Source organism: Saccostrea echinata, unplaced genomic scaffold, assembly GCF_033153115.1.
Source record: "Saccostrea echinata isolate AGI-Se365-2 ecotype Australia unplaced genomic scaffold, CSIRO_AGI_Sech_v1 ptg000009l, whole genome shotgun sequence".
Taxonomy (NCBI): Eukaryota; Metazoa; Mollusca; class Bivalvia; order Ostreida; family Ostreidae; genus Saccostrea; species Saccostrea echinata.
The window spans coordinates 35,017,794-35,034,954 of record NW_026889758.1 but is presented as its reverse complement, the minus strand read 5'-3'; the positions used below and the strand labels follow the sequence as shown (position 1 = coordinate 35,034,954).

The 17,161-nt window shown below is 33.1% G+C and overlaps 2 protein-coding genes across 2 annotated transcripts; one reads left to right on the top strand and one right to left on the bottom strand.

Moving 5' to 3' along the window:
* LOC133183629 (oxysterols receptor LXR-beta-like) lies at positions 1 to 4,764 on the bottom strand. Its single transcript, XM_061318563.1, has 6 exons — positions 4,559 to 4,764; positions 4,134 to 4,281; positions 3,540 to 4,033; positions 1,000 to 1,228; positions 577 to 801; positions 1 to 407 (listed from the first exon to the last, which is right to left on the bottom strand). The coding sequence occupies exons 1-6, from the start codon at positions 4,742 to 4,744 to the stop codon at positions 169 to 171; spliced, it is 1,521 nt and encodes a 506-aa protein (XP_061174547.1). The 5' UTR covers positions 4,745 to 4,764; the 3' UTR covers positions 1 to 168.
* Positions 4,765 to 9,689: 4,925 nt separating this feature from the next.
* LOC133183628 (zinc finger MYND domain-containing protein 15-like) lies at positions 9,690 to 16,646 on the top strand. The gene is made up of 10 exons (XM_061318562.1): positions 9,690 to 9,810; positions 10,241 to 10,424; positions 10,667 to 10,816; positions 11,025 to 11,179; positions 11,529 to 11,657; positions 13,253 to 13,456; positions 13,632 to 13,720; positions 14,027 to 14,198; positions 14,436 to 14,494; positions 16,225 to 16,646. Exons 1-10 carry the CDS (start codon positions 9,732 to 9,734, stop codon positions 16,429 to 16,431), a joined length of 1,428 nt encoding a protein of 475 aa, XP_061174546.1. The 5' UTR covers positions 9,690 to 9,731; the 3' UTR covers positions 16,432 to 16,646.
* Positions 16,647 to 17,161: the final 515 nt, after the last annotated feature.

The following is a 17,161-nucleotide window of genomic DNA, read 5'->3' as shown; positions in this document are numbered from 1 at the left end:
GATTTCATATATACATTTTTCGTAGCATAAAAGTTGTATCCAATCAGTCCAACAATCATATTTTCTGATAATAACACCACTAGTTTTCAATAACAAATGGATGTACAAATGGAGAAATCCCAATATAAAAATTGGCTTATTATGCTACAATGATATTCTTATGAACATTCACAAGTAAATAAGAAACTCGGGTATAGTGTCTTTCAAACACTGGTCTTCACAAATGACCTTGTACAATTCTAAGTATTCATCCCCAATAACACGTAGACGTACAAAAAGGTCCATGATTTTAGCGAAACGTCGTCCTTTGTCCTTGTGATGGGACGTTTGTATTGTCAACTCTAAAGTGTCCAATAGTCTTTCTTGAATATTTTCAACTTCCTCAGGAGAGCCCAATTCACATCTATCTGTAAATGTCAATGAAGTATTGGTTAAAAGCTTCTGTTTCTTTAATTTTTTAATCCAGGTAGTGCAAAGAAGGTACCGTCTCTGTCATTGAATACCTGTGGTAAACAGTTGAAATGAACACGTTTTATAAAAAGTTGACTTAGAAATATTTATAATAATAATATGTACCTCTAAAAGTCACACAAATTCCAAGAACCAAAGCATGTTCCTCAGGGCTTAATTTAAGCTTTTGAACTTCTTTTGAAAATTCTCCCCACCGCAGAATCGTTTCTTTGGGTGTGTATGGACACATTTCGCATAGTTGCATTACCTTACCAGTGTATGTTATTAACATCTCTTTTTCTAAGTCGATATTCCTATTATCCAGAATGGTGAAAAATTCGAAATGAGATGCTGAAATGACAGTGCAAGATATAATCGTATAATTGTGTCTTCACTCTTGTATTTTGTGCAGGAAGGTTTAACACTTAAAGTCAGTATTATTTTGCTTAAGTTATTGGAGAAAACACCTTTTAAGATAAGATCGTTTTGATAACAAATTGTGAAGCTAATGCTCTAGATTCTTTCTATAAATGCACAGAAACTAATCACCTTTGAGCAATGCCTCCTGATCTTCGAGACGCAACTCAGTGAAGGATGGAATATTCTTAGCAAACTTCACGAAGTCATTCGCCATTTTCATAATGTCGTCCTTTCCTTCAGTAAACAGTTTCTTCCGGCCATCTACATCTATTTGTGTTTTTTCATATATTTCGTTATACTGGTCTGTAGGTATGTATTCCATCTTGCCAAAAAGTCTTATTTTCTCCAAATATTTATTCTGAAATATATATCCACAGTACACATCGTAAAAAATCCCTACATTGGTCTGCTTTTAGCGTTAATCCCGTTTAGGGGGGGGGGGGTAGGATTCAGAAGCAGATCCAGCGTGGTGGGGTAGGAAGTTAGGCGCCCCTTCCACTGAGATTTTCAGTTATTAATTTAGAGAGCAAAGTAACCAAAACAAGACTTTGGTGGACATTCCCAAAGGAAACACGCACTGCTCGTTTGTATGTAATAAAATCGACTTTCTATAAAGTGTCCAAACATGCCGGGTTAGGATCCGATTTATCAATGAAATATGGTGATAACAAACAGTAATCAAGCTCAAAAGTCCATTGAAACAAGAAAAATCGGGAGCAGAGCAAGGACCTCTAAAAAACATCAGAGATGGGATCAATACAATATATTAAAAGTAAAGACTAACTTTTAAAATTTATTTACATGCATTCGTTACTAATATAAACTCAACCTGGGCAACTGTTGGACATGACCCAAGTTCTAAATCCTGGACGTTAGGGGACCCACAGCTTTGGTACATCCTAGCATGATCTCCCATTAAAACAGTTTGTCTGCTTGGTATCAATGAGTAAAGAAGATGATATTAATAAAGATAAAATATGAAAATAACAAACAGTAATCAAGCTTAAAAGTCCATTGGAACAATAAAAATTTGGAGCAAAGCAAACACGGACCTCTAAAAAAACATCAGAGGTAGGATTAGGTGCCATGGAGAAGTAAGCATTCCCTATCGACCGGACACACCAGTCATGTGCTCCTTGTCATGATCGGGCAAACGAAGAAAAAATGTAGACAATTCAGTGTAACTAAAAATAATGGCCTAACAATATGTGTGAAAAACATCAGTTAACATTCGACTTAACGACAGATTGTAGTTGCTAGCAAGGTCATTGTATCGACCACAGAATTTGCGAAATATTGACTTTAAACGAGACTGTTGATATCCTTTGTATCATCAACTTATTTGAAAATAGCTTGCCTCGTTTTAGAAATTGTTCGTACGAAAAACATGCTCTTGCGTATCGAGACATGAACTCCATATGCGGGCGATAACGTTACACTGCTACATAAATAAGTGAAGTTGATTGAAAAATCATCACGTTTATCAAAAAGTTAAAGTTGTTAGTTTACAAGAACCCTGAAATATAAAGAAATCGTAAGTTTTATTTGGTGCTTAGATAAGCAACTTTGTATCGTTTTCTACGTAATTCTACACAAAATTTTGCACATATTTTTGACATTGTGACAAAATCTTATAAAATTCTCCCACTTTACCCAGAAAATATCATTCAGGTTACCTATTTGACTATTAATCTATGAGAAATATCGCTGATTTCTGGAAAAAAAAGTTTGTTCGTGTTATTTATCCTTAAAGTCCGCTTTAGATCCACCCAAGAAGACAAATACGGAATTTCCATTAGCATATTGATTTAAACTTCCCTCCCACCTTTACGCGATTTTTCGGATTGTTGAAGCAGTGGATAGAATTTGACGCGAGATTTTTTACTATCTACACCTGTGATGCACCCTTTTGATTACAGCGTCTGTAAGTTGAGAACTCGAAAGACTGACCAAAGAATGAATATAGTTGCAGGGAATTAATTTCACGGAGTTTCAGACGAAAAAACAAGTTGATGTGACTGACCTTGAAAATTCAAGATGGCGGTGATGTATACCTTGTGAATATATTAGGTATGAAGTTATATATTTTTTTTTTCAATAAGAAAATATGCCTATCTGTGTCTTTCTTTTGTTAAATATCTATATATGAAACGGATGTTTCAGACTCTGTGGTGTCTTTTATCTCTAGTTCAAACGGATATATCGAATCAATGTAGGAATGAAAATTAATATTGTTAATTGATAAAATGTCGTCTATATATATAAAAAGTGTAGAATTGAAGGTAACAGCAAGAGACTTTTCCTTTTTATGTAGAAGTTTATGAATAAATTCTGCTCCATATGAATACAAAAACAGGTCTGCTAATAACAGGGTGCAATTAGTACCTATAGAAATTCTAACAGATTTTTTATAAACCTGACCCCCACCTCCACCCCCCAAAAAAACATAGATATTGTCAATCAGAAACTCAAGCATCTTGTTAATATCAATTTCGGAGTAATTGTGTGTAGAATCAGAATTTTTTTTTAATATGTTCCATTTTTTAATGCATGACCAAGGCAACTAGAGAGCAATTTGCCATGGTCACCTGATTCAGGTGTTATAAATTTTCTAAAATAGTGTCTGACTGCTGATGAACAAAATTCAGAGCCAACAAAGTGTGTCTTACCAGTCCTTCTTGTAAGATATCCTGAATTTCTTGATCGGTCAAGGACTTTGTAAATGGCTCTAGAAGGTTATATCCGACCATGACTCTCTCCAAAATATTTCTCGATTCATCTGGCCATTGGATTGAATACTCTTGCGCACTGTCAGTATCATGAGTAATTGATGTTCTTTCTACTTCCTCTGAAAGATCATTGATAGTAAAACTATGTCGATCATTCATATTGTTATTTTGAAAAGGTGACCTTGAGCTACTTTCGGGGGATAAAGATGATTGATTGTCTGAACTCTCTGTTTCCTCTGAAGATTTCTCCTCTTCTTCAAAGGCACAATTAGAGGAAGTGTAAACGCTATAGACCTGATCTTCGTGGTTGGGTAAATTTTCATCAAGAAAACCGTTGACTCTCATATTTTCATCACAAGTCTGACTTCGAAGTTTGTGAACCTCTAGTATTACATTTGTTCTTTCTGTCACTGTGTAACGCCCTTGACGTATGCCTAGTGTAAACAAATATATACATTAAAAAAACAAAATAAAATAGAATGTTTAACACTAAATGTCCAAAGTAAAAATTTACAGCTTAACTTCTATCCATACCTTCTTTAGACATTCCGAATTTTCTGCACTTGTCTAGACGACATGCAGGACATGTTGCTCCTCTCTGCTGTTCAGCCTGAATTTGACACTTTCCGCCTTTGTCACACTGGTATGGGGTTCTTCTCAGAAGACTCCTCCGGAAGAATGTCTAACACAGAGTAAACATTGACATTGACATAAGGTGAAAATTCAGTACAGTATTAAGTATTTTAACTTGTCTATGCTGGTGGATTTATAAATTAAATTAGATTGGGTTTTTGCAGCAACTTCAGAAACAATTCTAGACAGCCACACTTTTATTCAGTACATATTAAATACATGTATATGCAAGCGATCAAAAGTTGAAATGGCAAAATCATATGAATGTGTAAACATTTTAAAAATGAACCAATTCCGCTCTAGCTATATAAAACATTGTCGATTACCTTACATGCCTCACAGCTGTACACACCAAAATGGATTCCGGTAGATCTCTTTCCACAAATACGACAAGATGGGAATTCCAGTGGTTCATGCGTAGTGCTGTATTTCTCTCTTTTCCTGCCTTTGCGTTTTACTGAATCCAAGTTACAACTGATCCCTGTATTCCCAGTGCTTGAAGCACGATCCATTACTTTTGTTTCATAAGAGAAAACACCTATCAGTCAAGATAAGACGTAAAAGTTTCCGAGAGTCTTTAAAGGTAGGATTAAGTCATATGTTTACTCTCGGTGAATTCTACTTTAATTCAAGTTTTAGCTTAGTAACTCATCTTTTCATCTAGGAGAATAAACATATTGATTGAGCAGTATTTAAATTCTCCATTTTTTATTACGAGATATTGGAAAAATAAGTTTTTGATTTGAAATTCTATATTAAATATTATCTCTCGAGAAGTATATAAATATATAAAACCGATTTTTTGTAGAATTATCTGATCCGAAAACTTAAAGTATTGTGTTCAAAAATCAAAATAAAATGTATAAGACATGAATATCAATATAATTAAATAGATAAATATATATACAACTCCATATTATACTTGGTTCATTATAACGACGACACAATACATACCTGTTGAGTACATTTAATCAATGGTCCACGATTTACCCAACTCCTCCGCATTGATTTCGCAATTAAGTCAGTGCACAAGGTGTGTACATTGTTCGTACCATAAATCCTCCGTTTTAGTTCCTTGTGTGACCTTTTCAGTAAGTGACTAATACATGTAATAAAAAGTCTGTGAAAATATCCTCAAGTCAATATGACTTTCTTACTTTACGTATACGCGTCCAATTCAAACCGGTTATCTACGGTAAATGTAATTAAAATCGATTTTTAGGGTGACCGAGCGACTCCAAGCGGAACCTCGGTCGATGCCCTTCATATTAGCAATGTTTTGTGTGTCATTATCTGCACAACTCCCACCCAATTAACTGAAACAGAATACCCCGAACGAATTTAAATATTTAGGTGTTATATCATGTCTCGTAGTGGACTGTTCCGAAGTGCAAAAGCATATGGTGTACTTAGAAATATAAGATACTTTAATTTGCCGGTAGATTGTCAAATAGATCTCTTTGATATCTAGTTATATATAAGCCCGATTCTGATATACGGATGTGAAATATGGGGTTACGAAAACTTAGATATTTTAGAAAAGGTACACTTAAAATTTCTAAAATTTGTTTTACATGTTAATTCCAGTACCCAAAATTTAAAACAATAACAGGGAAATATTACACGCTACTTGAGCGATATAGCACTGTCCTGGTGTATTTGAACTTCGCAAATTGAAATCGAAGATAAGATGGTGAGTAAACTTTTTTTTCGATGAGATGTAATTCTGGTTAAAGTATCAGTGTAAATGGTAAATCCTACATATTCAATCAATTACTAAACCATTCTTAAATTTTTATTTTCATTTTTACTTTTTAATTTTTAATGTGTTGATTTTGGTTAAAATTGATTAATTCAGAATGAAAGACAGGGAAATAGAAAGAAATCATTTTTCCTTTACTAAGAACTGCGAACGATATTAGTGTTCTTCAAAAAACGCCAGGACAGCATTAAGAAAACATTGCATAAAATACGGCTTAGGTGCTAATACTACTGACCAGGACTACAATGTGATTGCCAAAGTGTACTGTATGGAAAGAGTGCATAAAGGATATATATCCCATGGAAAGAATAGCAACGGGCATTTTGGATGATGAGCTTCCACTGTCGGATATGGCAATAAACATATCTTAGTAGTTTCTGATTATTTTATGAAACGGACGGAGAATTCTGCCATGCCAAACAGAATCCGTCAAAGTTGCAAAAATTTTGGTGGAAAAAAGCGATCTCTCGATTTGGAGAACCCGCAGCCTTACACTCCGATTAAGAAAGATTCGAGAGTAAGTTGTTCGTGGAAATGTGCTATTTGCTGGGCATAACGAAAATACTGTACATACCCTATTCCATCCAGAGTCTGATGGTATGGTGGAACGATTTAATCGTGCAATTAACAAAAATGCTTAAGTAATTTTGTAAATGAAAACCATACAGACTGGGATGTATGTTTACAATATGTCCTGATGGCATATCGATCTACTATCATGGTACACTGTTTTTTTTTTTTAACCAAAACTTTGATGTTAGGGAGAGAGGTCTGTACTTCTCTAGACATCTTACACGAAGTGCCCTCATGAATAAAATGAAAAAAAAGGTGAAGATAACGAACAGTGATCGATCTAAAAAAAATCTTTAAAAATACAAATCTGTAAAAATGGCATCAAACACGGACCCCTGCATTTTCCAGAGGTGAAATCAGGTGCCTAGGAGGAGTAAGCATCCCCTGCTGACCGATCACACCCGTCGTGAGCCTAATGTACTGATCAGGCAGACGGAACATTCCGTAGTCAAATTCAGTATAAAACAAAAGCCTAATAATTGGTATGAAAATTGTCAGCCAAAATACGACCCAATGATAGGTTATATTTGCTAACAAGGTCATTATAACGACCATAGATTTTACGAAATGCTGCCTTTAAATGGGATTGTTGAAATCCCTGTGACATCAACTTATCTGTCAGTAGCCTGCATATAATCAATACCACAGGATGGGTTTGGGAACTTCAATGGAAACTCGACAATGTCCATAAGATTGTCTGTTTCAATACAAACCAAGAAATGGAACGCAAAAAAGCATTATCGTGACAAAAAGTTGAAATTGGGAAATTTCCATAAAGATAATAAATTTAAGGACATGTCTTTGTTAATATCGGGACATTCAATGTAGCCATTGGTGAGGACCTTATATACTAGTAGTTATAAGGAAAATGTCTGATGTAACAGACAAGGTTAACTGTGGTCCATACGTTATAACCACGTAATCCATTTAGACAGAGTGAGACTCGCACTCAATCAATGAAAATGTTGCTGAAAGGATGTCACCAATGAACAACTGCCAGACGATGACACAAGAATCGATATTCCAATATTAATGAAAAGTCTCAAATAAAAAGATATATAGTCAGGTGTTAAGCAAAGAGGCAGATTTGCTACAAGAAAACTTCGTAGTAGACAACTACCTGTCTGGTTACTTGGATTCCGATTTTACATGACTTGCAGTAGTTTTATATAATTTTTGTTTGTTCTAGATCAAACAGTGGTGAAGACAGAGCGTGTTGATTCTAGAAAATGTGTAATGCGCCCAGTGCTCTGTCACGGAAATGGGGAGTTCTCCAGCCATGTAGTGGAGCGTGCCAAGTAAGATCGCGCACACATCTTCTCTGAATTTACTTCACAATCGCAATCGACATTCTTTGTGTGCCACAAGAAAGTGACTTGCTGGCAGGACCTGTTTTAAGAAAGAAAACAACACCTTCCCTGCCAAGTAAAACGCACCTGTTCAAGGTGACCATTCGCTTTTGCCTAGTTATGCAGTGGACAAAAGATCGAGAATGTCCACAATAACTCAGACACAGGGATGTCTTATTGGCAAGACACCAAAATTTGATGTATCTACAAAGAGATTTCTCAAAGAAAACAGTCCAGATAAAGTAAAGAAAGAGTGAAATGAAAATTACAGAGGAAAAATTCTTGTTCTTAGACTATTGATTACATCGAAATTGGTGACAAATGTTTGAAACATTTAACACAAATGGTGTTGAGGTCGTAAATACGCATACATGTATATAGTAAGAATCATGTGTTAGAGTTACATCTTGCATGAACTTATAATTATGTAAAAAATGTTATCATTCGGGACGAATTTACCGAGTTGCGTGGATAATGTATATGCAATGTTTTTGTTCTTTTAATGACTATACTTCCAATCTAAAGTAGGGACACTCAAATTATATAAAATCAATGATGGAGGAAAAAACACTAGTTAAGTTCTTTTTGATTTCGTATAAACAGGTCTGGGCGGCCTCCGTTTTGGGAGGATAGATTTGGAGATCCTCTAAAACAGAGGATAGAGGTCTCGCCACCTACCACACTTTTCAAAACAAAGGGCAGTTAACTCTAAACCAAACAAATAACAGCAACTCTTGCATTTATGAGCCGTACACTGATTTCTCAACCAAAACAAATAAAAGGTATAATTTTATATGATGATGGTTAAATCTATATATATGAAATCAATATTACATTATTTTTGTAATTTCCGTCAATCAATTATTCAATTTTCAGCTTAGTTAACAACGATTGTACCCATACCTGTCTGAGAGGTTAATTATAACCAAGCTGATTTTCCAGTACCGTAATTATGTGATTAGCAGATAAGTGGTTAAAAAAATTTGATATACTTTTTTTTGTGAAAAAATCAAGTTTAATTATTATTTCATTTAATGAATAATCCTATTGTAATATTTTTTTTAAATTTAAATATATACATATTTATGAACTTTTACATATAAAATCATGTTAATTTCTGATGAATATCTTAAATTATCTATTTCATTTATTTATGCTATTCAAATTAATTTTATTTATTTATTTTATATTTTATAATTATTCATTTAATCCTTTAATTGTTTTATAAGCTTAAATCATGAGACAGAGTATATTTTGCGTTTCCTTCTACATGTTTCCTATTCTCCTTTTTTAAATTAAAAGAAAATATGAAAAAATGAAAGTAATATAATGTTTCAGTCCCTTTTTATTTGTCTTTATAGAAAAAACATAAAAATAAAACAAAATAACAAGAAATATTAAGTGAAAAATGGAGCGCAAGAAGTGCCAACTTTGAAAGCGTATTGTCAAAATTCTAGACATAGAATCTCAAATCGCCACATACAATCGACAGTTTTATTCACATGCACTCTGGTGCTTGCACTTTTTGATTAAAGATAGGCACAAGGCGTTTGAAAATTACCTCTGTTATCCTCTGAAATCGGAGGTTTAAACTATCCCACAATGCAATGCGGTTTCCATATATGGTAAAACATTTGGCCGCCATATTGAATCTAGCTATCCTCCAAAAACGGAGGCCGCCCAGACCTGATAGAAAGTTTAGAAGAAAATTTTCAATCGGGCTCGGAAATCATTCCACATGGATTGTGTTCTTTAGTTTTACTTTCATTTTAACTTTTATGATCAGTCAAATGGAATACTTTTATGATCAGTTAAATGGAAAATTCCGAAGAAGAAACTGTTAAGAACATTCCTAGTGAAGATACAGTGTGGTTTATAGAAAGGTGTTTGGGAGGTAATTATAAGTAGCAGTCAATCCATTTATCATTGTTGTTCATTAGAAATACATTCATGTATGTACTGCACTTGTCAATCAAAAAAGTCAAGAAATGTACATTCGATTGATTTGTCACATAAAATTTTGCGAGCATGGTTTAAAATAGTCATAGGTGTGATATTAATTAGATCACAAGAAGGTTGATATGATAATATTTTCTACTCCATACACAGGGGCTTGTTCCCGGGTGTAATAATTGTTTATTAAAAATCATATACATGTACGGTAATACTATAGTTATAGTATTACCGTATATGATTTTTTAATAAATAATTATTACACGCCGGGAGCAAGCCCCTGTGCTCCATATGAAGAGTATTCTACCCTCTCGTTGCCAAAAAAGGGTTGAGGCCCGGGGTTTTCATTGATTGTTTTCATAATCTTTCAGATGGGAATGATTATCTTCAAGTTATTGATAAACATTGTAAACTCATTGGAAAGTGTCAACAAAATGTAACAAGAGATTTACCATCAGACATTCTTCAGTGCTTTATGAAAGCATGTTTATTTCCATGTAAAACACCTGTACGTCGACCAAGGCATTTAGTGCTTAGGAGTGAAACTATAGAGAAGTATGTTTAAGTGTATCAAATTAATCAAGCTGAATTAATTTCAATTAAGTTAATTTAAATAAATCTACCTTTCATGCATCTACTTCTAGATATTTTTTATGAAAAGAATATGCTAAAAAAGGAAAGTGCTTTGTAAAATTCCTACAGTGTCAGATCTTGCTTTTTTGCTCTTAAACTAATAGGATGATTTTTGTTTATTCTATGATATATCTTGATTTTATTGACATTTAACTACTTTGCAGATTCACAAAAAGCCCTTATTTAGAACAGAAATTTCACCATCTAGGTATTAATTTAGTTGGTTCAACTAAAACAGTTTCCTTAGAGGGCATTAAATGGAGGGAGTGTCATTTTTGTCACATGCGAGCTGATCAGCAACTCCTTTTTCTCTGGTAAGTATCTGTAACTCTATTTTTAATAGCATAGTTATCATCTTAGTTCCAGTGTGAGTTTAGAATTAATTTTGAATACATGTATATGTATTACAAAATGATCAAAAAAAGGGTAAATGAAATAAATAAAAATAGGCAAAAAATTAATCTAATGAAATTCACCAATGAATTAATGTACATGGTTTAAGAAGTATATTCTTTATTCAAGTCCAATGTGCCAGGCTGTGTTCTACTGTTCTACCGAGTGTCAAAGTCAACATTTACAAGGTAGCTCCTCCCAGTCTCACAGCTTTTGGTGTTCAAAGTTCCACTCTTACATGAAAGACAAAAAGATTGCAGAATTCCCATTTGAATTTTCCAAAGGTAATTTATCAAAATTGATTATTAAACGAAAGTCAGGAGTTGTCTCTCTTCCATTATATTTTCAGTCAAACAGTAGAACTAAAAATTGTGTCTTCTGTAGACATCTAAATATTAAATGATATTGCAATAAAAATATCTATCAAATACTGTAAAGCAACTATTATTGCAACAACTTTTATTCATGATTCGTCAGTTTTTAAATCCTGCAACCACTAATTTTTGCAACCTATAGAGATTGTCTATATAAATATGGTACACTATTTAAGAAACTGATTTGCAGTGAGAAATATTCATGAGTATAAGAAGGATACAAAACTCATGTAAATTTCTCTAATTTTGCTTTAAATAGAAACTTGTTCATCAGATTTTGATGAGATGCAATACAGAGAATTTCTGCAAAATAAAGGTGTATTTGGAGAAGGATGCTGGCTGAGGGAGGGACTTAATCCAGCAGATGAAGTTCAAAGATACAGTTATGGTATAAAACCTATATTATTGTTCTCTATTTTAGATTTAAAAAAACACTTTTTATGCCCCCCCCCCTCCCCCCATGAATATGGCCGAGGCATATAGTGTTTGTCATGTCCGTCTTCCTTCCTTCCGTCCTTCCGTCTGTCTTTCCGTCGCGCTTTGCATTTAGCTCTGTTCAGAGCTCAGTTTCAAAGAAACTGTCCAAGATATTTTTATCAAACTTCAAATGCTGATAGATATTGACAAGAGCTATGCAACTGCATCAACATTTTTTGACCTTGACCTTTCCTTTGACCTTGACCTCACTTTTCTTAAATTAGTGTTTAGCTCAGTTTTAAAGATACCATTCAAAGTAGTGTAATCAAACTTCATATGTTGATACATACTGATGTAAGCTTTTCAACTGCATCAACATTTTTGACCTTGACCTTTCCGTTGACCTTGACCTCACTTTTCTTTAATTAGTGTTTAGTTCAGTTTTAATGAAATCATTCAAGATAGTGTAATCAAACTTTATATGCTGATACATACTGATGAGAGCTATTCAACTGCATCAATATTTTTTGACCTTGACCTTTCCTTTGACCTTGACCTTACTTTTCTCAATTTGTGTATAACTCAGTTTTAAAGAAACCATTCATAATATTTTTATCAAACTTCATATGCTAATACATACTGATGTAACATTTTCAACTGCATCAACATTTTTTGACCTTGACCTTTCCTTTGACTTTAACTTCATTTATTTTAAATTAGTGTTTAGCTCAGTTTTAAATAAACCATTCAAAATATTTTTATCAAACTTAATATGCTGATATGTATTTGTGAGAACTATTCACCTGCATCAAAAACGTTTGACCTTGAACTTTTCTGTGACCTTGACCTCACTTTTCTAAAATTTGCATTTTGCTTAATTTTAAAGAAACCATTTAAGATATATTTATGTAAGCTTATGCACTTATACATAATTTAGTGAGAATTTATCATCTATATCCAGCTTTTTAGATTACAATTTCAATTTTAAAGAAACTATTCAAGATATTATCATCAAATTTCATACACTAATACAAATTTTCATGTTGCATTACTAATATATGATCGGCATGGCATTCATGTCCTATGGACATATTTCTAGTTTTATTTTTTATTAGATAAAGATAAAATTGAAACTGGAAAAATCTATGTACATGTATTCCAATTCAAGAAAAGTAACATCACCGTAAAATTTAAACAGTACCAGGGGTTGAAATATACAGTAGCCAGGCCCGGGGCTAGTCATTTTAAGACTCAGGCTAGCTAATTTAAATGTAAGGATAGTTCGTCGGACTAGCAGAACACAGAAAAAAATTCTTGATCGTTAGTTTACCGTAGCTTTTCTATGTAGATTGGTTTCTTTTGACTGAGAACTAATTTAATGTGTTCCTGTCACCAAAGCGTTTGACACTTTAATTTATTATGTTTTCATTTTGCATGAAAATTGTTGGGCTAGTTGGTTTGAGGTTCGGGCTAGTAAATTTTTACTGATCAGTAGCCCCTGGAGTAGTGGGTTTTTCAGAAAAATTTCAACCCCTGAGTACTGTCCAAACTCTTTGATATTTACAGGTAAATGTATGGATTTAGATAATCCCTATGTCCTACCAGTGGAATCCTGTGTTCTAGATGAACCTGTCTGTGTGGATTCTCAGTCAGCTGTAGTAGACTGGAGTTCATATTACAGGTGTAGAGGACTAGATCTGTCCTCCCCGATCGCTCTCCTGCTACAATGGCCCCTAACAGTGTTTTATATCATAAAGTACCTGTTGAATAGTTAAGTATTGAGCTCTGAATCTTATCTTTTATCACAAAGCATTGAGTAAATTCAACGATGTTCTAATCCATAATAGTTTTGCAGGGAATTTATAAATCATTCTACTTCAATATAATTTTAGTTTTAAGTACATGTACATGCATTTAATGGATTTTTTTTAAAAAATGATTATAGTTCAGAATGCTGTGAATCCCTCTGATGGCCAGATCAACATTGATATTGTTGGAGTTGAGAAGGAGGTGGAACTTATTCCAGTTTTTAAAGTAACAGTTCTGTTATAAAAATTTATAATATCTGTAATAGAAATCAGAAGTATTAACATAATATGAATTTAGAAAAGCAAAATCAATTGTCAGTAATATAAAGCTACAATATATTGAAACTCTCTTTTGTAAAATTTCTTTGATTCATACACCAAAAATTATTTATTACACATACTTTTATTTTTTTCCTGATATAGTCATTCAAAGAGCTACTAGCATAAAATATCACTCAGAAAATTTTTAAACACAAGTTTGTTTACACCATTTAAGTACATGTAGCTAAATAATTAAATGTTTTTGTTGAAGGAGCTAGGATACCTGCTCAGTGATCATGTCATCAGTATACATATGTTTGGGAAACATTTACACCATAGGGTTAAAGAGAAATCCTGGATTTTTTCCAATGTCACCATTACAGTTCACAATCAGTTTTATCATAAACATGTCTCACAAGAAAGAATTCCTAATGTCGTTATTGGTAAGTAGTTCTTTTCGATTGTAAATATTCAGTTTGATTTTATATGCAATATACAGCAAACTTTCACAGGTGATAGGTCTCTGATTAATATTGTGAGAAATGAGAAATTTTTAATGTTTTTTTTTTGAATGAACAAGTTCTATGTAGTGATCATTTCCATATTTCTTAATCATAGAAAACCATTAATTTTTGTAACTGAACATCCCTACAGTTATCTAGAATTATGTCATCTTACAGGCCTCAATGCTGGCTTAGCTGCATATTCTTCCTGGATTCCAACCATCAACAAGTTAAAGGTTTGTAACCAGTTTTAATTTTTTTCTCATAGGATACAAAATAAAACACTATAAATGTCTACCTCCGACCAGCAGGCACTTGTTTCTGAAACAAAAGTTTACCTGCTTGATATTATGGTATGAAATGAGTTTTCCAGTCAGCAAGCAATGTTTGGACTCTGTATATGCAGATTAAAGATAATTAAGGCAAACATACCATACAAGATTTTGTAGATTAATATATATATAATTATAACAGTATCATGATCCGAAAAGCTGCGTCATATCGAGTTGACAGGTGGGGATCATCAGATCGAAAGAGACGCGTTTGCGTCGAGTTTGATTTGATGATCCGCACTGTCAACGTGACACAGTTCTTGAGATGCAAGTTACTGTTATAATGATAAATTTATTATATACCCCTTTCTTATTAGCTAAATATATTAAGAGAAAACTTTTTGGATCAATTATACAACTTATAACTATTAATCAAAATACTTTTTCATGGAACTTATTGGTATGGAAGAAAATAATGTCATGTATACTGTGTACTAGGTCATCAGTTTCAGAGAGGGGTGATGTGGATCCAGAAAACTACAGTGTGGTGATCCGGAGTTGGATCACACTGTAACATGATTGCGTATAATCAACAGTAAAATTAAGCGATATACAGTGGGTATATAATTAAGTAAAAGAGATAGTAGGTAAACCCTTTTCCACTGCGTTTTCTCTGAAAACAAAAATAACTGCAGTTCTGAAGAGGGTCATACTCCATGAAATATGAAATTAAATACCTTCAGTTGTTATGGGGGTTAACATTGATTACCAACACAAGAGCCTGTGTGCCAGACTTTACAGATCTCGTGTCAGTTTTCAACCAATATTTCTTAGTTGTATTCATGTGAATCAGTTTTTAGTTTAGATGAACATTGTTCCTAAAAATAGAAATTCAAGTAAATGATTTTTAGTTTGATTTCAATAAAGCTTAGAAAACACAGATCTATATATATATACATTAATATGTACATGTAAATATCGAACTAAATTTGTTTCTCAAGTGCAATACTTTAAACTCTAGGTGTAGTCTTTTAAGAGACCTCAGGTTTTCCATTGCCTAAAATTTTTCCAGTGGATATCTATTATTAATTTGTCTAAAGTCAAATATCCTAATAGGGGAGTATACTCTTGGTTCTCAGATACGTACTTGTTGTGTCAAGTCCTTTGCTGACCCAAACGGATATTTATACTGTTATACAGAGCACTGATTTTACACTGTTATTATCTACTCTATTCATGGAAATTTCATGCCATTTTATTTTTACCCCTTTCACCCTTGTTGCAAATACGCAAATTTAAAATGGGTCAAGTTCAAAGAAGACAGTATTATATAACACAGTAGTGGGCGAATATTTGAAATGGGGCAAGATTGCAGGGGCAGAAATAACCCTGTTTACAGTAATCTGTAGTGGGCAAAGTGCACTTCCAAGTAACTTTCGCTTTTCCATTTTTGATTTGACTTGGTGTTCTCTGTATGTCCGTACTGATTACCTTTCCTTTATGTACAAGGAAAGAACTGCAGTATTACAGATTCTCTATAGTATTTTTTATTAAAAATGAGAACCAATTGGTAGCAAAGAAGTGTTAAAACAAGACTTTTGATGAACAAAAGTACAAAATATAGTTGGTTTTTTTTTTTCAAATTAAAGGGTGTATTGTAAACATTTTATCAGTATGATTTTTTTCTCTCTTAGGAGATGAAGATTCCAGCTTATTTTACAGACTACTGCAGATCAAGCATTGAATTCTCCAAGCTGATGTTGCAGGATCATTGCGGGATCAATATTTCTGCTCCTATATTAAATCCTTTCAGATCTCCAATCAGAAAAATCAGCAGTGATCATGAACTTCCATGGTTCAGCAATGCTTTTATATATTGTTTAGAATACAATTCAGGTTGATTCAATGTAATATATATTTTATTTTGTTTTCTTTTCATAAATTTTCGAAGGAGATTTCAACAATAGATGTAAAGCTCAAACTATACAGTATTATATTGTACGTTTGATGGAAGGTTAAGGCAGAAAATGATAAGCGATTATTTTCATGACATATATGCTTTAAAAGTGTTCGAAACACATTGTATATTTTACAATAAAGAGCAATGGAAGAAAACTTTATTGATAATTATCAATTATTCTGTACGATTAATTATAAATGCATGCACTTTGTGAATACTTCTGGCTTTTTTATGCCCTGAATTTGGCCAGGACACATAGTGTTTGTCATGTCCATCTTCCGTCCTTCCATCCTTAGACCTTGACCTTACTTTTCAAAAATGTGTGTTTAGCTCAGTTTCAAAGAAACTATTTAAGATATTTTATTAAACCTTTATATATGCTGATACAAAATGGAGACAGCTATTCAACTTCATCAACATTTTTTGCCCTTTCCTTTGAACTCGACCTCACTTTTTTAATATTCCTGTTTAGGTAAGTTTCAAAATATTTTTATCAAACTTCATATTAATGAGAGTTATACAATTGAGAAAACATTTTTGACCTTGACCTTCCCTTTGACCTTGACCCATTTTTCTTTAATTTGTGTTTAGTCTGTTTTAAAGAAACCTCAGTTATCAAAAATTTGTGATTAAACTATTCAAGATATTTTATCAAACTTCATAGGCTTTTA